At 39.2% G+C, this 24,323-nt stretch overlaps 1 protein-coding gene across 1 annotated transcript; it reads left to right on the forward strand.

Moving 5' to 3' along the window:
* On the forward strand, positions 595–23,300 carry LOC109832949. The gene is made up of 4 exons (XM_020400449.1): positions 595–841; positions 21,244–21,505; positions 22,352–22,446; positions 23,010–23,300. The coding sequence occupies exons 1-3, from the start codon at positions 695–697 to the stop codon at positions 22,417–22,419; spliced, it is 477 nt and encodes a 158-aa protein (XP_020256038.1). The 5' UTR covers positions 595–694; the 3' UTR covers positions 22,420–22,446; positions 23,010–23,300.

The following is a 24,323-nucleotide window of genomic DNA, read 5'->3' on the forward strand; positions in this document are numbered from 1 at the left end:
GGTTTGCGTGGAAAAGAATATATAAGTTTATTGTGTGGTTGCGTTACGTAGAGTACACAGAACATCTCTCATACACGGAGGAGGGAATCCCTATTTTGATGGTGTATTTATGCGTTAACAATTGGTTGTTATTTACATGGATACGATTTGCAAAAGAGTGCTGCTACGGGGACCCAAAATATGTGACAAAGGGAGGGGACATGTGAGGTGTCCCCTCCCTATTGCATAATGAGTTGGTCATGTACGGCCTTTTATTCTACACATTCATAATTTCCATCCATCGTTTCAGTGGTTGAAAAAAATATCAAGTATACCTAGTTTGTACACACGGCAACATAAGGCACAGTCCAGAACACAAATGAGCAGGCCCTGTTAAAATGGCCCACTTAGAGCTTCCTATATTTGCTAATGAAAATTAACCTGCGGGCTCTGTTGCTGCATATCTTACATTAGCAAATGCTGGGGCTGAGACTTGCTAAGTCTGGGCTTTGGTTTGAAGTGAATTGGGCTTTTCTGTTGAGCCCAACTACTAACAAATTCTTAATGGTAATTTACCAACTTAGCTGCACGAGACAGAGCGCGATACGACCAAAGCGTCAGTCTTCCGCTTTTATTTCATTCTCTCCTCGGTCTCTCTGAAAGAGGAAAAAACCTCAGAAGATACAAACAAAGAGAAAATTTCCCATAAATTTCAATGGAGATCTCGATCAATTCTTCTATAATTTCCTCTTCATCATCATGCAATCCTCGTAAAATTCCACAATTTCAAATTAAAGGAATCGAGCCCGGTTCGTTCCCTGTTAATCGATCGCTCACTCGCTACAATTTGGCTCAAATTAGGGTTTGTTCACTTCGATTCTCGACTATTTGTTTGATTTGTCTAATTTAAGCTATTTATTCTTCAATTTTGTTGCTGATGTTTGATAAATTTACCCTAAGTCAGTTGAAAGTGTGCTTACTGCGGAACGTCTTACTTTTTGGTAAATCTAGTTTAATCTTGTAATTTTTTGACTATAAATTATATATCGTATCTCGAGTGTTCTTTATATGGGTTTAATATGTATATAGGATACTTGTCATATTGTTTTTCAGTGTTTTAAAAAAACTCAGAGGATATAATATTGAAGGCTCTTTTATCGTGTTCTTTTGGTACTTTATATAACATACGTGGTAAAAATTCTGGTCAACTGAAATTTTTATTTCTTTTAGGATTTATTGATGCTTTTTCTATGGCAGCGGTTAGGGTGTGTTTGTAGAATGGTGCACCAGCAAGAATAATAAAATGATATTAATAACTGGATATTACTAATAATAAGATAAAAATGTGATTTTAAATATGCGGACAAGTATATTGAGTGCGGATCCTAATACTGACCAGTGTTGGTGCATACGATACAGATACGACTCAGATACGGCTCGGATATGATACTTGCCATATCATCATAGACACAAGCATGCCTCAGTTAGGAAAATTCATATCCATATCCGCTAAAATCAGATATAGATAAGGATATGCATGCGGATATACGCGCGAATACAAAATGGATGTGAGAAAACTAGATAATATTGAAAACAATATAGTTAATATGATACAAGAGGGTTCATTAATATGTTTGTTATATCTGAAAAGCTAAGATTGCATCTCTTGATCATCAAAATTAGTTTCAAATTCATTAATCTAAGTATTGAAACAGCTGCAGCTATATGATCAACCTACATTCGGATATTTCCGATACGGATCTAGATATTTCACTATATAACCATATCCGTAACCATATGCAGTTAGTTATAGATTTGAGTAACCATATCCGTATCCTAACAGATACAATCACAGATATATACATGAATACGGATATGGTTTTTCACCCATATATACTGGGTTTCGGGACCCTTAGGATACTTTAAATACTGAGCAAGATGGTTCGTTATATTTGACCAGAGAACATCTATGATGTTGTTGTCAAAGTTATCATTAGATGGCTATATAAGCAGCCATGTGTAGGCTGTCTAAAAATCACAATAGATAGCTGATTCCCCATCAAACACGGATCATTGAAGTTACAATCTGACGACTTCCAGAAGGCTACAATTTGAAGACTTTCACGTAGATCGATGAAGGTTACAATCTGACGACCTTCACAACAACTGATGAAAGCTCTAATCAACATCCTTCACAATCAACATCGAGAGTTACAATCTGACGACTCTCTCATATCAAAGAGCTAAAGCAAATATTACAAAACGACGATCTTTGCAACGCTCTGACAGAAAGAGACTACAAATCGACGGTCTCTTCAAACCAAGACGTGGAAGTCCTCCCTGCGTACCATCATCAAGACGCAACACCAATTCGACTGCGGACGCAGGTCAAACCTGGCTGCAGACGCACCTCACATTCAGCTTTAAACACTGCAAACGCAGCTCAGATCCAGCTGTCAACGCAGCTCATGTTCGGCCACAAACGCAGCCTTCGAAAGCTGCCAACGCAGCTTCCATCCGCTGTCAAACGTAACTTCCATCCGCTGCCAAACGCAGCTTCCATCCGCTGCCAAACGCAGCTTCCAAGCTGTCAAACGCAGCTTTCAAATTGCTGCAAACGCAGCTCACGAGCAGCTTCCAACACTGCCAACGCAGCTTCCAAATTGCTGCGTCTGAACTTCCAGACACTGCGTTTGAACGCAGAATTCATGCCAGAACACGGATTATGCGTTTGACTCGTTCAAACACGAGCTGAATAGTTTCAAAACCGTTTTCCACGATCTGAGGGGATCACAACTCCACTCAGGAGTGATTTAAGGGGCGGTTACATCCCATTAGCCCCACTTAGAAGCGAATTAAGGGGGCGGTTACACCCTTTAATCCCCTATAAATAACTAAAGCCCCACTTAGAAGCGAATTAAGGGGGCGGTTACACCCTTTAATCCCCTATAAATAACTAAGAAATCAGTTTAGTTCGGATTCTGGATTTTAGAGGCTGGATCTTTCATTCTTCTTTTTGGCAGCAAAGAAGAGATCCTTGGCTTGTCTAACCAATTACGGTTAAGAACAATCAACTCATCAAGAGTTCAAAAAACTTGCTTTGCAAGTTCTCCACAGCGTCAAATCGTGAGGAGGAGATACTGTTCCAGTGAATCAAGACGTTCGGATCGTCAACGGAGAGCAAACTCGACACGAGCATTCGAGGGAGGCATTCCATCGCCACCGTGAAAAACCCAGAATTAAACAAAGAGGAGAATCAAATTCATTCTCCTCTCTTTTGTAATCAGAAAATCCAATTGTAACTGAGATTAAAGGAATACAAATCGAAATTTTCCTTCGTTTTTTTTACTGTAAAATTTTTCACCAAACAAAAGATGGCGACTCCGCTGGGGACAAGCTTCTCTGACGAAGAAGTGGTGGCGCAATCCGATGTTCATCTCACTGGAACAACCGTCGAAACTCTTGTTGTTGAGTTTGATCAAGCCAAGTTTGAGGAGGTTCTCTCATCCGGATCCCTTAGCCCCAAGGCTATGCGCAACCTAGTGTATGCCGTGGAGCTTCGGGGCGCTGCCTCGAACCCCGTCGGGGGGTAGTCCACCCCCCCGGACCCCCCAGCCAGGGGCATGCCACCCCCTGGACCCCCGGCTCACTGACCGGGTAGCGAGACCCCTGAATACTCTGCGTAGCGTGATTAGATCGAGGGGCGGATATAAGAAGTCTTTGGATTCAAGGCATCTCAACCATATCCATGCTCACCAGGAGCCAGTCCCGTCCAATCATGGACTGGGGGTTCCAATTCAAACCTCACGACCAGTGAGTAGTTCTCCTCGAATCTTCACAACAGATTTGAGAAAGTTCATATCGAGAGAAAGACCGATGCAACAAGTCATTCGTTTATTCCAATGTGAACGACTGATTCTTACGGTCCTCTCGGGATGTCAATGCTGCTCATATGCGACCAAACTGTTGGTGTTCGACCAATTAACGAACGTTGCCTTGCCCAACCAACGACGACGTTCTCACAGGAAGAAGTCTCCACAGACCGAATATTCTGGGGTCACTATCAATATGACCAGCAGAGGGAAAGCCTCATGTCCTAGTTCCGATGACTCTGAGACAAGTCGCTCACCCACCGTTAGAGAAATCGCTAACGAGTTTGAAGGAGTCTACCAACGCACTCGGACGCGAACATGAGCCATTCTCCCTGTCAACTATCGGAGGCTAGCCAGAGGAACTCATTCCGATGATGAATACTCAGCTATTGCAGAGTCCCAATCATCAAGCTCTTTTGTTGAACATGAGAGCTCTGCTTATATGACGAGAAACCATGAAGATCTCGCGAAGAGACTTGATGAGCAGGAGGCCATGCTCAAATCTCAGCATGAGGCCATCAATGAACTCTTGGCCCTGATGAATCAAATCGTCGCAGACAAGGTCAAATCTCAGAAGACAGATTCGCCACCTAGGTAAGGATCCTCCCGGAGAGGAAAAACGTCTTCATCCCGACCTCACACAAGCAAAGGGAAGGAAAAAATGGTTGATGACACGGCTTCTGACCAAGAAGCCCACAACCTAGAATCTTCTTCTGATGAAGGAAGAGAGACGGAGAACGAGCAGAATCTCCAGTCTGTCAAAATAGAAGAATTGGAAGCCCGCCTCAATGTCATTGCCAACAGAAGCGAGCTCCAAGACGAGGGAGTTGTCAGACCCTATCCTGTCAAATGGGATGCAACCCCTTATCCTTCAAAATCGAAGTTCCGACGCTACAAACTTTTAAAGGTACGGGATCACCGAACCAACATATCTATCATTTCAAGTCACAGACTGGGAATGTGATATCAAACGATGACATATTGGCTCGATTGTTCATTAGCACCCTCAAGGGAGTTGCTTTTGAATGGTTCAGAAAATTACCTACGGGATGTATCCAAAAGTGGGCGGATCTAGAGAGACTCTTCCTGTCAAAATTCTTTAAAGAGGATACAGAAGTCTCCATCCATACCCTTCTCGTCACTAAGCAGAAGAAGAGGGAGTCCGTCAAAACCTTCGTCAAAAGGTTTCGAAACATGGCTCTGCGATGTCTGACAGGTATGACACAGTCTACCCTAGTAGAGACCTGTCGACACAATTTTCAAACCGACCTCCTAGCCCGAATATGAGTTGCAGAATGCCGTTCTTGGAGACAACTAATCTCTCAAGGCGAACAGGCTCAAAAGATTATTGTCAGGATCAAAGCTGAAGAACAAAGTAGGCAAGATCAACCTGAGCAATCGGACAAAGCCCAATCTTCTCAGTCAGAAGAAGAAGATACTACGGCCACTGAAGCTAATCCTCTTCAGTAGGATGGTAGGTCCACCAAAACTATCACGTTAAAAATTACCTCTGATAGTCAAACTCGTTAGATAGTGACCCACTAGGCGATATGCCATGTCTACTATTTTTCCCTCTGCACTTGTTCAAGACTGGGGGTTGGTTTATTTGTAGTTCATTGGATTATGAGTAATAAATTTTCTGAGTTTTCATGTTCAATAGAATACCTCTGTCAACCACAAAATCTGTCAAAACTATCAAGTTGGCGGGTCCACCAAAACTATCACGTTAATGATCACCTCTGATAGTTCATTTCTTCCAAATTCCCCCACCAATCCTCTTTAATAGGATGGCGGGTCCACCAAAACTATCACGTTAATAATTACCTCTGATAGTTTATTTTCTTCAAATTCCTCCACCAATCCTCTTCAATAGGATGACAGGTCCACCAAAACTATCACGTTAAAAATTACCTCTGATAGCAAAACTCTTTAGATAGTGGCCTGCCATGTGATGGGCCTCTATTCCGACTTGATGGATAGTGGACCACAAGGCGGTATGTCATGTCTACCCCTATTTTTCTTCCCCTGCTAAGTCTTAATCAAGATTGGGGGTTGGTTACTTGGAATCTACTGGATTAAAAGTAACGAATCTTTCACATCGTCGAGTTAACATTATACTTCTGACCATTATCACCCTCACGGAGTATGAATTCAGTTTGCATCACTTCTAATTTGTCATGTTAACAATACACCTCTGACAATCAACTTATCAATCCTCTTTAATAGGATGATAGGTCCTTAAAATTGCTCAAATCGTAATCTTTTCCAGCAAGACACTAAGTCTTCAAAATCTTAGTATCAAAATTCATCGCTTCTGATGATAAACTCACTTAGTAATTCTCCCCAGCGAGACGCTAGTCCCCAAAATCTTGTTCAAATCACGAGTACACAAATCCTGTCACGTTAACACTAAACCTCTGACAAATCAACTTATAAATCCTCTTCAATAGGATGATAAGTCCACAAAGTTGTTCCAATCGCAACACAAATCCTGTCACGTTAATATCACACCTCTGACAATCAACTTATCAATCCTCTTCAATAGGATGATAAGTCCACAAAGTTGCTCCGATCGCAACACAAAAATCCTGTCACGTTAACACTAAACCTCTGACAAATTCACTTATCAATCCTCTTCAATAGAATGATAAGTCCACAAAGTTGCTCCAATCGCAATACAAATCCTGTCACGTTAACACTAAACCTCTGACAAAACCCATTTATCAATCCTCGTCAATAGGATGATAAGTCCACAAATTTGTTCCAATCGCAATACAAATCCTGTCACGTTAACACTAAACCTCTGACAAAACCTACTTATCAATCCTCGTCAATAGGATGATAAGTCCACAAAGTTGCTCCTATCACAACACAATCTTATCACGTTAACATCATACCTCTGACAAAACCTACTTATCAATCCTCGTCAATAGGATGATAAGTACACAAAGTTGCTCCAATCGCAATACAAATCCTGTCACGTTAACACTAAACCTCTGACAAAACCCACTTATCAATCCTCGTTAATAGGATGATAAGTCCACAAAGTTGCTCCAATCGCAACACAAATCCTGTCACGTTAACACTAAACCTCTGACAAAACCCACTTATCAATTCTTTTTAATAGGATGATAAGTCCACAAAATTGCTCCCATCGTAACACAATCTTGTCACGTTAACATCATACCTCTGACAACCGACTTATCAATCATCGTCAATAGGATGATAAGTCCACAAAGTTGCTCCAATCGCAACACAAATCCTGTCACGTTAACATCATACCTCTGACAACCCACTTATCAATACTCGTCAATAGGATGATAAGTCCACAAAGTTGCTTCAATCGCAACACAAATCCTGTCACGTTAACACTAAACCTCTGATAAAACCCACTTATCAATCCTCGTCAATAGGATGATAAGTCCACAAAGTTGCTCCCATCGCAACACAATCTTGTCATGTTAATATCACACATCTGACAAAATTAACTTATTAATCCTCGTCAATAGGATGATAAGTCTACAAAGTTGCTCCCATCGCAACACAATCTTGTCATGTTAATATCACACTTCTGACAAAATTAACTTATCAATCCTCGTCAATAGGATGATAAGTTCACAAAGTTGCTCCCATCGCAACACAATCTTGTCACGTTAATATCAAACACCTCTGACAATCAACTTATCAATCCTCTTTAATAGGATGATAAGTCCTCAAAGTTGCTCCGATCGCAACAAATTCCCGTCATGTTAACGCCAAACCTCTGACAATTCACTTATCAATCATTTTCAATAGGATGATAAGTCCATAAAGTTGCTCCGATCGTAACATTCTCTTGTCACGTTAATATCAAACACCTCTGATAAAATCAACTTATCGACTCTCGTCAATAGAGCGATAGGTCCTCAAAGTTACTCCGATCGCAACACTTTTCACTTATCGACTCTCGTCAACAGAGCGATAGGTCCTCAAAGTTGCTCCGATCGCAACACTTTTCACTTATCGACTCTCGTCAACGGAGTGATAGGTCCATAAAAATACTCTTAAGTTAACATCACACCTCTAACAGTCAAACCCTCCAATAAACTTATTAATCCTTTTTCAACAAGAATAGCAAGTTGTCATTATAAAATTCCCAGTGGATTAAAGATTTTTTGGAATTATCCTAGTGATAATAAAGAAAATTTCTGAATTTCACTCTAAGTGAAAATTCACGCTAAGTTAATACTACACTTCTGGCGCTTCTAACTTTCTTTCAGTGTTTCAAGTAACACAGGAAGAAACAGTGACAAAGTCTACGTATTCAATATCGTAGCACCAAAAATTCATGTCTTTCACGCATGGGAAATTTTATCCTAAATCCTAAGTAGGGATAAGCCTACGCCTAATACGCGTTGCCGGTTAGTCTTTTTTCGTAAAAATGACAAAGTCTATGTATTCAAAATCATAGCATCAAGTCTAAGAGGGTTCATTCTCTTAGCACAACGTTACATGTGGAACGGACTTAGATAATCCACATGCTAGCCCGACTCAAACGGTAGTCGGTAAAAGCTTATCAAATCCGTTAATGGCTGAGGGTTTGCCAAAAATCCTATGAATGTTTGCAGGCCCATCAGCTGAATGGAGGTGAGCCATGACGTGACGTTTGATAGCTTATGTTCATGAGTAGCTCGTACCGTTGCTACAGTTTTTCTTTGAAGCTCATCCTCACACAGGTCCTGCGTGGCAAATCTATTCAACCAAGATGCCTTCGAAGCGAGTGCAGAGAACAATTCCTTTGTGACAAGGAATCAACAGCTCCAAGATCAGAGTTGAGATCCAAAGTATTTCAAAAATTCGTCCCAGTCAACCGCGAACTTTCGAAAACTTTAAAGGGGGTTCTGTAGGCTGTCTAAAAATCACAATAGATAGCTGATTCCCCATCAAACACGGATCATGGAAGTTACAATCTGACGACTTCCAGAAGGCTACAATTTGAAGACTTTCACGTAGATCGATGAAGGTTACAATCTGACGATCTTCACAACAACTGATGAAAGCTCTAATCAACATCCTTCACAATCAACATCGAGAGTTACAATCTGACGACTCTCTCATATCAAAGAGCTAAAGCAAAGATTACAAAACGACGATCTTTGCAACGCTCTGACAGAAAGAGACTACAAATCGACGGTCTCTTCAAACCAAGACGTGGAAGTCCTCCCTGCGTACCATCATCAAGACGCAACACCAATTCGACTGCGGACGCAGGTCAAACCTGGCTGCAGACGCACCTCACATTCAGCTCTAAACACTGTAAACGCAGCTCAGATCCAGCTGTCAACGCAGCTCATGTTCGGCCACAAACGCAGCCTCCGAAAGCTACCAACGCAGCTTCCATCCGCTGCCAAACGCAGCTTCCATCCGCTGTCAAACGCAGCTTTCAAGCTGCCAAACACAGCTTCCAAATTGCTGCAAACGCAACTCACGAGCAGCTTCCAACGCTGCCAACGCAGCTTCCAAATTGCTGCGTCTGAACTTCCAGACACTGCGTTTGAACATAGAATTCATGCCAGAACACGGATTATGCGTTTGACTTGTTCAAACACGAGCTGAACAATTTCAAAACCGTTTCCCACGATCTGAAGGGATCACAACTCCACTCAGGAGTGATTTAAGGGGCGGTTATATCCCATTAGCCCCACGTAAGAGCAAATTAAAGGGGCGGTTACACCCTTTAATCCCCTATAAATAATTAAGAAATCAGCTTAGTTCGGATTCTGGATTTTGGAGGCTGGATCTTTCATCCTTCTTTTTGACAGCAAAGAAGAGATCATTGGCTTGTCTAACCAATTACGGTTAAGATCAATCAACTCATCAAGAGTTCAAAAAACTTGCTTTGCAAGTTCTTCACAACGTCAAATCGTGAGGAGGAGATACTGTTCCAGTGAATCAAGACGTTCGGATCGTCAACGGAGAGCAAACTCGACTCGAGCATTCGAGGAAGGTACTCCATCGTCACCGTAAAAAACCCAGAATTAAACAAAGGGGAGAATCAAATTCATTCTCCTCTCTTTTGTAATCAGGAAATCCAATTATAACTGAGATTAAAGGAATACAAATCGAAATTTTTCTTCGTTTCTTTTTACTGTAAAATTTTCCACCAAACAAAAGAAACGAAGCAGAGTCGCCATCTTTTGTTTGGTGGAAAATTTTATAGTAAAAACAAACGAAGGAAAATTTTGATTTGTATTCATTTAATCTCAGTTACAATTGGATTTTCTGATTACAAAAGAGAGGAGAGTGAATTTGATTCTCCCCTTTGTTTAATTCTGGGTTTTTCACGGTGGCGATGGAGTGCCTCCCTCGAATGCTCGCGTCGTGTTTGCTCTCCGTTGACGATCCGAACGTCTTGATTCACTGGAACAGTATCTCCTCACGATTTGACGCTGTGGAGAACTTGCAAAGCAAGTTTTTTGAACTCTTGATGAGTTGATTGATCTTAACCGTAATTGGTTAGACAAGCCAATGATCTCTTCTTTGCTGCCAAAAAGAAGGATGAAAGATCCAGCCTCCAAAATCCAGAATCCGAACTAAGCTGATTTCTTAGTTATTTATAGGGAATTAAAGGGTGTAACCGCCTCCTTAATTCGCTCCTAAGTGGGGCTAATGGGATGTAACCGCCCCTTAAATCACTCCTGAGTGGAGTTGTGATCCCCTCAGATCGTGGGAAACGGTTTTGAAACTGTTCAGCTCGTGTTTGAACGAGTTAAACGCATAATCCGTGTTCTGGCATGAATTCTGCGTTCAAACGCAGTGTCTGGAAGTTCAGACGCAGCAATTTGGAAGCTGCGTTGGAAGCTGCTCGTGAGCTGCGTTTGCAGTAATTTGGAAGCTGCATTTGGTAGCGGATGGAAGCTGCGTTGGCAGCTTTCGGAAGTTGCGTTTGTGGCCGAACATGAGCTGCGTTGATAGCTGGATCTGAGCTGCGTTTGCAGCGTTTAGAGCTGAATGTGAGGTGCGTCTGCAGCCAGGTTTGACCTGCGTCCGCAGTCGAATTGGTGTTGCGTCTTGATGATGGTACGCAAGGAGGACTTCTACGTCTTGGTTTGAAGAGACCGTCGATTTGTAGTCTTTTTCTGTCAGAGCGTTGCAAAGATCGTCGTTTTGTAATATTTGCTTTTGCTCTTTGATATGAGAGAGTCGTCAGATTGTAACTCTCGATGTTGATTGTGAAGGATGTTGATTAGAGCTTTCATCAGTTGTTGTGAAGGTTGTCAGATTGTAACCTTCATCGATCTACGTGAAAGTTTTCAAATTATAGCCTTCTGGAAGTCGTCAGATTGTAACTTTCATGATCCGTGTTTGATGGGGAATCAGTTATCTATTATGATTTTTAGACAGCCTACACCATGTTATGTGAATATGTGGGTCAACGTATGTTAGTAAATTCAGGGAAGTATATGCCCAAAAGGCTATCGTAGTAAAAGAGAATGTTGAATGGATGGCTGGCATTAGGACAGGAGATAGGCTAAGAAAAAGATGCGCTAACGGGAAGTTACGGGCAGCTTCATGTCAGGATGTGTTTAGGGAAACTATAGGGAGCTTTATCTCAGGATGAGTGAAAATCTTTGAGATGGTTTATACATGTGTGATGGGGACCAATAAGTGTGCTGGTTGGTATATAAAAGTATGTGATTGGGAATGTTACCAGGAATAAGGGTTAATTTCAGTGAATTGAAGCAGTGAATTTTTCTTAAGTAACAAACTAAAGAGCTTGAATTGTTTGGTTCCGAGTGTAGTAGTTTCCTAGTGCAAATTATCTTTTTTTTAATCAAAATGGATCTTTATTATCTTCTGAAAATATAGGTAGTTGGAGATGTAATGTTGAAGGAAAGTTCCTCAAACTTTTAGGTTGTATGTGACTCTACGATAATGATGCAATGGCGGTTGTTTTGTGGATGCCCTTGATTGAAATGAATGCCACTGTGCCTGTCCAGTGCTTTTTCCCACTTTGCTTATTTGAAAAATCGATGTCTAGAGGTAAGAAACATGACTATCATTGAAGTGGCAGTATTTGTTGGACCCTAGAGGGGGGTTATTAGGGTCAAGAGGCTCTAATTATGCAATAAAAATTAAGACAAGCAAACCACAATAAACTGATGCAATCAAAGTAAGTGAGATAGGGTTAGGAATCGTTATCCTTGACGCGCGATGTGTTAACGAGGTTCGGCCCGCTGACCTACGTCCCCGCTCCCCACTCTCGAGGAGAAATCCACTACACACCCGGTTTGAAAGCCGGAACTTCGTCTACACAGCGATCCCACACGATCTCTCACTACACAGTTTGATCTCAACAGATCACACTCCCTCACAGTTGATCTACACAAGATCTCACTCACACAGCAGAAGAAAAGATGCAAGACTCTCTCTTTACACAGCCCCTATGGCAAAGAGAAGGATTACTGAAGCTGGGAAGTGAACACACACAAAACCACAGAGAAAAACACAGAGAACAGGTTTGAAAATTTTTCTCAGGAAGACATCGTCTCTCTCTGGTTTTTTGCAAAACGTCAGGGCAACTGGGAAGATGAAGGGGAAAGGGTTTAAATAGAAGAGATTAAACATTTTAAAAACACAACACAATCTTTCCAATTAAGAAAATAATCTCCTTTTCAGACCCTTACCTCAGACTGTGCCAAACACGGTTAAGTGCAAGCACAGTATTCCAGGCAAATGACCGTTTGAAAAAAAAGTCGTGGCTGACCGAAGGAAATTTCGGTTGACCGAAGGGATTTTCGGTCGACCGAAAAAATACTTCGGTCGACCGACCGAAAATCCGGTCGACCGCGAACAACTTTAAAAACCCAGAAAACAAACAGAGACTTCATCGGTCGACCGGCGCGGTCGACGCCAGTCAACCGATAGAAAAATCGAGATTTCGGTCGACCGGGCCGGTCGACCGACAAACTCTCTGGAGTCCAGTAACGAATGATCATATGTGCGGTCGACCGGTCCGGTCGACCGCATTCTGATACATTGCAGAAACTGATTTTTGACTTAACTAAAATATTTGCAAAATATTTATTTGACCTCTAAAAATTATAAAACTTTGTAAAATATTTTTAATACTAAAAACAAACTGTTTGGAAAATTTTTTTGCAGATAGGTCCTCATACTTGTAAAAAATAGTATTTTGTGAAAAACGCTTAAAAACATAAGTATGAAAACGTGTGTGTGATTCCCAATAGCTTCAAGTGAAATCAATAACTATTTGCCTACATTCTAGCACTAGAGAGAAAATAAAAACTAGCTAATATCCTCACATAGAATAAAGTTCTTGAGTCTTGATATAGCTTTAATTTTGATGAAGCTTCTATATGAATTTGTTGTTCTTGAAATAACATTGCTTCATCATTATGCCTCCTCCTCCTTTGGATATCATCGTTGTAGCGTATGTTCCATCCAATCCTCCATTTATGGCACTAACAAGCTTGATAAATGAATTTACTACATTTGTACTCAATAAGCCATTAGTACCGATAATGGTGGTTGTAAAACATCATCAAAACATAAGGGCTAACAATCTCCCCCTTTTTGATGATGACAACTAACCATTATATAAGAGCAAAAAATAAAAATAAAAATAGCTTATAGATAAGTGCTCCCCCTATCTATGAGCTCCCCTAAGTATATGTAACAAATGAGGAGATTTCTCTCCCCCTTTGTCACCATAAAAAATGGGGTAAAGAGAGATGCAAAATGCAACTAAACAAGCAAGCAAAATTAAACTTTCACATAGTGCATAAGCCCAAACCATTTCTTATGCGATAAAAATCATCCTCTCCAAGAGGCTTAGTAAATATATCCGCTAGTTGAGATTTTGTATCAACAAATACTAGGGATACATCTTGTCGCTCTACATGATCGCGTAAGAAATGATGGCGCACATCAATATGCTTAGTTCTAGAATGCAAAACCGAATTTTTGGAAATATTTATAGCACTTGTGTTATCACAAAAGATTTTAATATTTTGAAAGTTCAAATCATAGTCAACTAAGCTTTGTTTCATCCATAAAACTTGAGCACAACATAAGCCGGCGGCAATGTATTCCGCTTCCGTAGTGGACAATGCAACACAATTTTGTTTCTTGGAAGCCTAAGAAACAAGTGAATTTCCTAAGAATTGGCATGTTCCACTAGTACTCTTGCGATCTACCTTACATCCGGCAAAGTCGGCATCACAAAAACCATATAAATCAAAAGTGGTGCTTTTTGGATAAAACAAACCAAGGTTAAAAGTTCCATTAACATACTTAATGATCCTTTTAACCGCAATTAAATGAGATGCTTTTGGAGATGCTTGAAAACGTGCACATGCACACACACTAAACATGATATCGGGTCTACTAACGGTGAGATAAAGAAGACTACCTATCATACCTCGGTATAGTTTTTGGTCCACATCTTCACCACTCTCATCCGCATCAAGCTTAACACTAGTACTCATGGGAGTAGGCGCATGCTTAGAATTCTCCAACTTGAATTTCTTCACCAATTCCTTCGCATACTTGCTTTGTGAAATGAAGATCCCATCCTTAGTTTGCTTGACTTGGAGCCCGAGAAAGAATGTAAGCTCTCCCATCATACTCATCTCAAAGTGATCCTGCATAACTTTAGAAAATTCCTTGCACAAGGATTCATTAGTAGCACCAAAAATAATGTCATCCACATATATTTGAACCAAAATGAAATCATTTTTCCTTTTTCTCACAAAAAGTGTGTTATCAATTGTTCCTTTTGAAAAACCATTTTCAATAAGAAAACTAGAGAGGCGAGCATACCAAGCCCTAGGAGCTTGTTTCAACCCATATAAAGCTTTTTGTACCCGGTAAACATGATTAGGAAAAGCATGATCTATAAAACCGGGGGGTTGCTCAACATACACTTCCTCTTCTATAAAACCATTTAAGAAAGCACTTTTGACATCCATTTGAAATAGTTTGAAATTTTTAAAACTAGCAAATGCCAAAAACATCCTAATAGATTCCAACCTTGCAACCGGTGCAAAGGTTTCATCATAGTCTATGCCCTCCTCTTGATTGTATCCTTGGGCAACCAAACGAGCTTTATTTCTAGTTACAATGCCATGTTCATCAAGTTTGTTTCTAAAAACCCATTTTGTACCAATAACACTAGCATTGTTAGGTCTAGGAACTAACTTCCAAACTTCATTTCTTTGAAAATTGTTTAATTCTTCATGCATAGCCAAAACCCAAAACTCATCATTTAAAGCATCATTAACCTTTTTAGGTTCTAGTTGAGATAGAAATGCAACATTACCACATTCACTCAAGGCTTTTGAGCGAGTTATAACTCCTTTTGAAGGGCTCCCAATGATTTGTTCCTTTGGATGATTTGATGTGAATTTCCAAGCTTTAGGTGGTTCAACTTGATCTTGAGCGTTTGTGCTATCCACATCCTTTTGAACTTCTATAGAGGGAGTGTCATTGATTTGCAACAAGTCCAATCCTCCCTCAATATCATCATCATCATCTTTCCTAGGCAACACAACTTGAGAGCCAACATTAGTCTCATCAAAAGTAACGTTTATAGACTCTTCAACAACGAGGCTTCGTTTATTGAAGACCCTATAAGCCTTACTTCGAGGTGCATAACCCAAGAAAATACCAACATCAATTTTGGAATCAAATTTATCATGGTGATCTTTTGTATTTAAAATAAAGCATTTGCAACCAAAGACACGAAAATAACCAATGAAAGGAGTTTTTCCATAATAAAGTTCATAAGGAGTTTTCTTAAGCTTTGGTCTAATCAAAACACGATTTAAAACATGGCAAGCCGTGTTGACGGCTTCCGCCCAAAAATATTTTGGCAAATCAAAAGAATTAAGCATAGTGCGTGCCATCTCTTGTATGGTGCGATTTTTCCGTTCAACAACACCATTTTGTTGTGGTGTTCTAGGAGCGGAAAACATATGAGTTATACCATGATGAGCACAAAAATCATAGAAAAATTCATTTTGAAATTCACCACCATGATCACTTCTTATTTTAACAACTTTCAAATCTTTTTCATTTTCAATTCTTTTAACATGATTAGCAAATTCTTCAAAACAATCATTTTTCTTAGCAAGAAATATTGTCCATGTAAAACGAGAAAAATCATCAATAATCACAAAAACATAGTGTTTGCCTCCAAGAGAGGTAACACGCATAGGACCAAATAAATCAAGATGAAGTAATTGCAAGGGTTTAGAAGTCGATACCTCATGGATGGATTTGAAAGAAGACTTTGTTTGTTTACCTTTGGCACAATCCTCACAAATTGTATCTTTTATGAAGTGCAAGCTAGGTAGCCCTTTCACAAGATTCTTCTTAGACAATTTTGATATTAACTCCATATTTGCATGTCCAAGTCTCTTGTGCCAAATCCAAGGATTTTCATCAATTGCCGCAAGACACTTCACATCTTGATTCACTAACTCATTCATCTCAAAAATGTAAACATTAGACTTGCGATTTGCAATAAAAACAATTTTTCCATCCATACTAATGATGCATTTATCCGGTTTAAAAGAAATATCAAAACCTTTATCACTTAATTGGCTAATGCTAAGAAGATTATGATTCAAGCCATTTACTAAATAAACGCACAATCCTCACAAATTGTATCTTTAATGAAGTGCAAGCTAGGTAGCCCTTTTACAAGATTTTTCTTAGACAATTTTGATATTAACTCCATATTTGCATGTCCAAGTCTCTTGTGCCAAATCCAAGGGTGTTCATCAATTGCCGCAAGACACTTCACATCTTGATTCACTAGTTCATTCATCTCAAAAATGTATACATTAGATTTGCGATTAGCAATAAAAACAATTTTTCCATCCATAATAATGATGCATTTATCCGGTTTAAAAGAAATATCAAAACCTTTATCACTTAATTGGCTAATGCTAAGAAGATTATGATTCAAACCATTTACTAAATAAACATCTTCTATAATGGGTGATGGTTTCTTACCAATAGAACCAATACCAATAATTTTACCTTTCTCACCTCCACCGAAGGAGACATTGCCTCCTTCAATCCTTGATAGGGTTGCAAATAACTCTTTGTTGCCCGTCATATGATGTGAGCAACCACTATCAAGGTACCACATCTCCTTATGTCGTTGCCGTGATGTTTCCTACAAAAAATGAAGATGAAGATGTAGTAGCTTTAGGTACCCAAGTCTTGGGTCCTTGGTGGTTAGTAGTTTTGGTACCTTTGGGTACCCATATCAATCCATAAAAATCTTGGTTGTCTTTAATTCTACAATGAGTAGAAATGTGTCCATGTCTCATACAATAAGTGCATACAAAATTTTTTTTGTATGTACGAATGTTAGAACCATGAAACCTATTTCTATCATGGTGATTGTAGTTAGCATAAACATGAGTGGGTCTAGTTCTACAACTCTCAATTTCTAATCTTTTAATTTTTGATCTTAATTGTTTATTCTCGAAATCAAGATCTCCTAGCAATTCATCTTTTAGAGCAAGAGAAGTTGTTAATTGCTCTAGCTTGATATCACAAGAAGCATGCAACTTTTTGAAAGAAGAGTATTCTTTAGACATTCTCTTAAATTCAAAATTCAACTCTTCTAAAGCTATAGTTATGTCACATTGTATGTAGAAAGATTCACTTTCGGCCTCGGATATTACCTCATGTTCATTTGCCATGAAACAAACATTTGGGTCATGAAGAGCAAGTTTGGCTCCTTCTTCATCACTATCCGAGTCACTTGGTTCGGATTCTTCCCATCCGACATACATAGCCTTCTTCTTCTTATACTTCATGTACTTTTCCTTGAGCTTGGGGCAATCCTTAGCAATGTGATCCGGTTCATTGCACTCAAAACATTTACCTACACGAGAGAAAAACTTGTTAGATCGGGGGTTAAATTTCTTGTTCATTTTTATAAGTCTAGAGATTCTTCTAGAGAGATGAGCCACTTCTCTAGAAAAATCGACTTCACTATCCGACGACGAAGATGAGTTGTCACTAGCTCCTTTGAGAGCTATTGTCTTCAACTTTGGTGACGGCTCCTCAACTTCACGTGATGGCACTTCCTCCTTCTCCTTCCCCTTGAGCTTCTTCTCATGCACTTTGAGCTTTCCGATGAGGCTATCAAGAGCTAAGGTAGTGAGGTCATGAGCTTCCTCAATGGCCGTAGCTTTGGGCTCCCATGCCGGAGTCAAGGAGCGAAGTATCTTGTAGTTCATCTCTTGAATGGATAATTGCTTATCTAGACCATGTAATTCATTGATGATATTAGTAAAACGGGAAAACATAGCATCAATGGATTCATTAGGAAGCACTTTAAATAGCTCATAATCATGCATAAGCCCACTAATCTTAGATTCCTTAACTTGGGGGGTTCCTTCATGTGTGATACATAATTTTACCCAAATTTCGTATGCGGTTGCACACGTGGAAACCCTATTGTATTCATTGGGGGAAAGACCACAGATTAAGGCGTTCATGGCCTTAGCATTGAGATTGGCAAGGTGCCTTTCATCATCGGACATGTTCTCAACTTTGGACTTCTCTACATATTTCTTTTCTATAAGCCCTAGAATGTAAAGTAAGAGAGATAGGGTTAGGAGTTCGTTATCCTTGACGCGCGATGTGTTAACGAGGTTCGGCCCGCTGACCTACGTCCCCGCTCCCCACTCTCGAGGAGAAATCCACTACACACCCGGTTTGAAAGCCGGAACTTCGTCTACACAGCGATCCCACACGATCTCTCACTACACAGTTTGATCTCAACAGATCACACTCCCTCACAGTTGATCTACACAAGATCTCACTCACACAGCAGAAGAAAAGATGCAAGACTCTCTCTTTACACAGCCCCTATGGCAAAGAGAAGGATTACTGAAGCTGGGAAGTGAACACACACAAAACCACAGAGAACATGTTTGAAAATTTTTCTCAGGAAGACAGCGTCTCTCTCTGGTTTTTTGCAAAACGTCAGGGCAACTGGGAAGATGAAGGGGAAAGGGTATAAATAGAAGAGATTAAACATTTTAAAAACACAACACAATCTTTCCAATTAAGAAAATAATCTCCTTTTCAGACCATTACCACAGACTGTGCCAAACACGGTTAAGTGAAAGCACAGCAAACGAGGCAATCGACCGTTTGAAAAAAGTCACGGCTGAACGAAGAAAAATTTCGGTTGACCGAAGGGATTTTCGGTCGACCGAAAAAATGCTTCGGTCGACCGACCGAAAATCCGGTCGACCGCGAACAACTTTGAAAACCCAGAAAACAAACAGAGACTACATCGGTCGACCGACGCGGTCGACCGATAGAAAAATCGAGATTTCAGTCGACCGGGCCGGTCGACCGACAAACTCTCTGGAGTCCAGTAACGAATGATCATATGTGCGGTCGACCGGTCCGGTCGACCGCATTCTGATACATTACAGAAACTGATTTTTGACTTAACTAAAATATTTGCAAAATATTTATTTGACCTCTGAAAATTATAAAACTTTGTAAAATGTTTTTAATACTAAAAACAAACTGTTTGGAAATTTTTTTTTTACAGATAGGTCCTCATACTTGTGAAAAATAGTATTTTGTGAAAAACGCTTAAAAACATAAGTATGAAAACGTGTGTGTGATTCCCAATAGCTTCAAGTGAAATCAATAACTCTTTGCCTACATTCTAGCACTAGAGAGAAAATAAAAACTAGCTAATATCCTCACATAGAATAAAGTTCTTGAGTCTTGATATAGCTTTAATTTTGATGAAGCTTCTATATGAATTTGTTGTTCTTGAAATAACATTGCTTCATCATTATGCCTCCTCCTCCTTTGGATATCATCGTTGTAGCGTATGTTCCATCCAATCCTCCATTTATGGCACTAACAAGCTTGATAAATGAATTTACTACATTTGCACTCAATAAGCCATTAGTACCGATAATGGTGGTTGTAAAACATCATCAAAACATAAGGGCTAACAGTATTATCTGGATATTACTGGCCCCTAATTTCATTTTTCTGTATCAATGGATGCCAAAATTGGATTTGCCTCATCCATGTTAAATTATTTTCAACTCACTGTTTAACCGTAGAGCAGACTCTCGACTGTAAACTGCAAAGAATTGAGTAGTACAAAATTGTAATCTTATAGGGAACATGTAGAGGAAAAAATAGTTAAGTGGATAAGAAGCAGTAAGTTATATGATTGTACTGTTTCCAATATTACGTTTCGCATAAAAGTTGCAATTAATTTTTTGCATATTACATGGTTTTAGGAGTTCTAAAAATTATTTATATTAATCTTAGCCTTATTTGCATGAATATGGGTGGGGGTACGGGTGCAAATATGAGACACGACAAATTTGTAAAAGGTAGGTTAAGGGGACACAGCCGAAACACATGGGTTGATATCATAATTTTGAGATAGACACTTTGAAACCATAGTTCTTAATTTAATATGCGTTGAAAGTTGAAAACTAACATGGTCCTTGCGTGACAAGTTTCGAAAGTGGAAGTGAAGCGTAGAATATATGTTTAAAAAGTGTATGACGAGTGTTTTATTTTAAAACATGTATTGTATGATTCAGTACATGTTTGAATACATGTGTGCATACATTTGAGGAGTGTCGAAGAAGTGTAGGGTATGAGTACGGGTACAAGATGTGTTGGCTACATGTACGGCTTCATCATAGAAATACCAATGTAAGGTAGATCTTGGCTTTTTTCATGAACAAAATTTGAACTTCTGATGTCATCCTACATTGTGATGAGTTGGTCTTGTTTGGGAATACCCAAATTGGTCTCTGAATACAATATGAAGGTACTTAAGTAGTTTGCAACTTCATGCAATATATAAAGAAAAAAAGATGCTGCCTAAATAGAGTATCTGTATATACACTGTATAATATATTTAATAATTCTAGTGATAAGGAACAGATAACATTGAAATGTTTTTTCTTCATAAAATACTGAACAAGTTCTTTAATTGTTGATGCCTGTATGAGTAACTTTAATTTTTTGCAATTCAGTTGGACACCACATTGTACCATATCAGTGTATAAGCATCCATGCCATATCCACTAAAACTGAGACAAATTTGGAAAAAGTCTTTTTGATTAGAAGACTTTTTCCCTCCCTCTTTCATAGGCCTCAGCTGTAGCTCTGAGATAAATGCTGAGAACAGAACTTGATAACTGCAGATAGATCAGGAGAAATGTAGTTATGTACAATTGCAATTTCTTTTAGTAGAAAGCGACAACTGCTGAATTGTATATACTATATACTATATAGTTTACCTTGTAAAAGTAGCGCTTTATACCAGGAGTCTCAAAAGGCGTGTTTCATGTTTCAGATGAATTCAACCTCAGTACGCGACCTACAAAGCTGCAAAAGCAATCTTGAGTCATTATTTTGTTATGATAAATCCGTTCCGGAGGAAATCATTGAGAAACCAGCTGGTTTATCTTTAAACAAAAAAGAAATTGGCTCCAATCCGCCCTGCATTGATTGCCAAGTGAAAGGTGTAGTCCTGTGTGCTACTTGCTCAGGTTCAGGTCTATATGTGGACTCTATACTGGAGAGCCAGGGAATCATTGTCAAAGTCAGGTGCCTAGGTAAGAAGCTTAAATATTTCACCTTTCATCTTTCTTTTGGTATGTTCTTGTACGTTTGTAAATTATTATTCCTCTCAAATTTGTTCTTCGTGATAGTACTTTATATTTATCATACCCAATAAACAAACAGGTTTTCTTGATCAATATGGGTCTAGAAGCCTTGCTGTTGCTTCTTCTTCAACCTTTCCATTTTCCACTTTCGTACGGAGGGCTATTTTGATGAAATGCCTTCTATATTAATGGACACTACCTTCCAAGTTTATCATGCTTAAAGGCATTTTCGAAGTTTGAGATAAGAATTTGATAGAAGGCGACACCACTGTTTTCACACAAGAAGATAGTGAGTGAAATGAAAGGATTCTTCTACCTGTACTGTCGACTCATGAATGTGAATGTGCCCTAGAGAGAGGAGAGACATGACCCCCTTTTTTTCTATGTTTTAGAGGAGCTGAATGTGTGTGTTTCTGTTTGGGACATACATGAACAAGACTAGATTTTCTTTTTAAATATTCTTAATTCAACCCGCACAATATATCTTTCTATAAGACAACATGATTTCGCAGTTTTTAGTTTTGAATAGTATCCTGTAAAATCACTGTGTGGCTAAATGGAAAATCCTGGTAAATCTCTGCTCCTTTTGATTCCAGATCAAACTTGTGTTATTTTTATGGGCCTTTAATTTATTTTCCATCATACAAAAAGCGATGACTAGATAAGTAATTGACTCATCCTCAACTAATATGGGGATTTTCAATCATTAATTTGTTTTAGTGTTTCCATCTTTTATTTCTTTCATTTTACTGGGGTTCAATTTGTTCTTATGACCTGACTTAATTGATGGTGTAGGTTGTGGAGGCACTGGAAACATCATGTGTTCAGGATGTGGTGGGCGAGGTCATGTTGGAGTCTATTAAGTTATCACTGTTTCTTTGTTTCCGTCGGTATGTTCAATTTTTAATACCAAATAATGACAGCTTGTATATTTTTTAACGAGATATTAACATTCGGGAGTTGCAGACCCCAAATTTGAGATACTTTGTCTATGATGTTCCCTATGCTATATCATTTAACATTCTATCGGTTTATCAAAGTCCATTAAAACTAAATGCTTCTTTATACTTTAGCATTTAGGTTTGTTATAAACTGCAAGTAGGGCTCAGCAAAATGTATTGGGTAGAGCGACTAATTCATTTAAACATAATTTCTGCAGAAAAAGAATATATCAGCGGCTATAACTAAATTCCATAATCTGACGGTCAGTTGATCCCAAGTTATTCATGAAGATCACATTGGCCCTGCAGAATTTGACATTATGCCTTATAATTTTTGTTGCCACCTCATGAATGACCTTGGATTCTAATTATTTATTGAGTAAACCCATCTTGTTTTATCATCTATGTTATTTTACATCCGTATTATAAAGTTTGAAGTCTATTCTTCAACGTGCATCTATTTGTCTAAATATATACAATCTTGTATATTGTCTTGACTTGAGTTACTTCAGGTCTTATTGCTGTGAGTACATGAAGATGCCCAACTTCCAAGTGCAGGACTATTACCTCGCGTGCACTTATATTGCCCGCTAAGCATCGATGACAGGATAAAACTCGAGAAGATTTCCTTTTTCATTTATTCAACATTGTCGTGTACCATTAACAGCTTCCGTGAGAACCCATAATAAGTACATAAGCACTATGTAAACAATCACAGACTCATTTATAAGTACTTCACCCTCGGCCTCAGGCTAGGGTGCTTGATGTAATGCATTCTTCCGTGTATAATTTTTTGTTCTCTCTATGGATTCTTTCTATCCCTTCTCTTATCCGTCCGGTTCCGTTGTCCCCACGAAAAATGATCGATCCAGGTATTTTTAAATTGTGGTAGTTTATAGTTCATGTCATTTATAGTGCATTGCATCTACACATGACATATTATAGGCACAATATGTCGTATGGATCCAGGGACGCTCTGCAATTTCGACAATGCATCTGCACATGACATATTATAGACACGATATGGCTTCAATTTCGACAAGTAGGAGAAATTATTCAGCGTTGATGGCAGGACAGTCATTTATTCAAATCGTTGGTGCTCATTTCCCCCATGGTTTTGCATAAAGAAGAGATTTTCGTTTGGCTTGAAGATTTCATCCTATGGTGAACCAGTGAGTCTGTCAAGGGTAGAAGAGTCAAAAATGTTTAGCCTAGAGGTCTGCATGCTAAAATGAAACTGCGAATGCAGAAAGTTAGGAAGGGGTCTAGGTGCAATTAACCCCATGTTTTATTCTACTTCTGTCTTGAAATAAACTACGCAAAGGCCCTTATCCGGGTAGGGGTCAGAATCGCTTTGTTTTTGTTGTTTAGTGCTCCGATTCCAAGCAGGAAAAGGAAACATAGTTTTACTTTTTCCCTCAAAAATATGAAATATCCCCTCTCTCGTTATCTTGGGACCCTCATATTGTTGGTGAAAAAAAACCCAAATGGTTGTTGAAAACCGTGTCGAGGAACCAAACCAATTACCGATCAACGAGGGTCAAAACCAACCAAAATCAATGCACAAACAAAACACCAATTTTAACGTGGCTCAGCAATTGCCTACGTCCACGGGGCAAGAAGGGGATGGAGTTTTCACTAATAGAGAAGGAGAGTACAACTTGAGATTACAAATCGCTCAAAGGAACAAACTAATCTCACTAACAAAGCTCTTAATCTCTCCAAATAAACCCTAATCAAATAGCTCAGAAAATACCTCTTTTATGTGCTTCAAATATCTCAAACTCTTGCCTTAAGAAACCCTAGAACGTGTATTGGTATTTATA

Source organism: Asparagus officinalis, chromosome 3 (genome assembly GCF_001876935.1).
Source record: "Asparagus officinalis chromosome 3, Aspof.V1, whole genome shotgun sequence".
Lineage (NCBI taxonomy): Eukaryota > Viridiplantae > Streptophyta > Magnoliopsida > Asparagales > Asparagaceae > Asparagus > Asparagus officinalis.

Excerpts from the sequence above, each read along its gene's own strand:
- LOC109832949 (XM_020400449.1), top strand. The coding sequence starts at position 695 with ATGGAGATCTCGATCAATTCTTCTATAATTTCCTCTTCATCATCATGC. Across the intron at positions 842-21,243 it reads ACAATTTGGCTCAAATTAGG|ATGAATTCAACCTCAGTACG; the intron begins GTTTGTTCACTT and ends TTCATGTTTCAG. Across the intron at positions 21,506-22,351 it reads TGTCAAAGTCAGGTGCCTAG|GTTGTGGAGGCACTGGAAAC; the intron begins GTAAGAAGCTTA and ends TTGATGGTGTAG.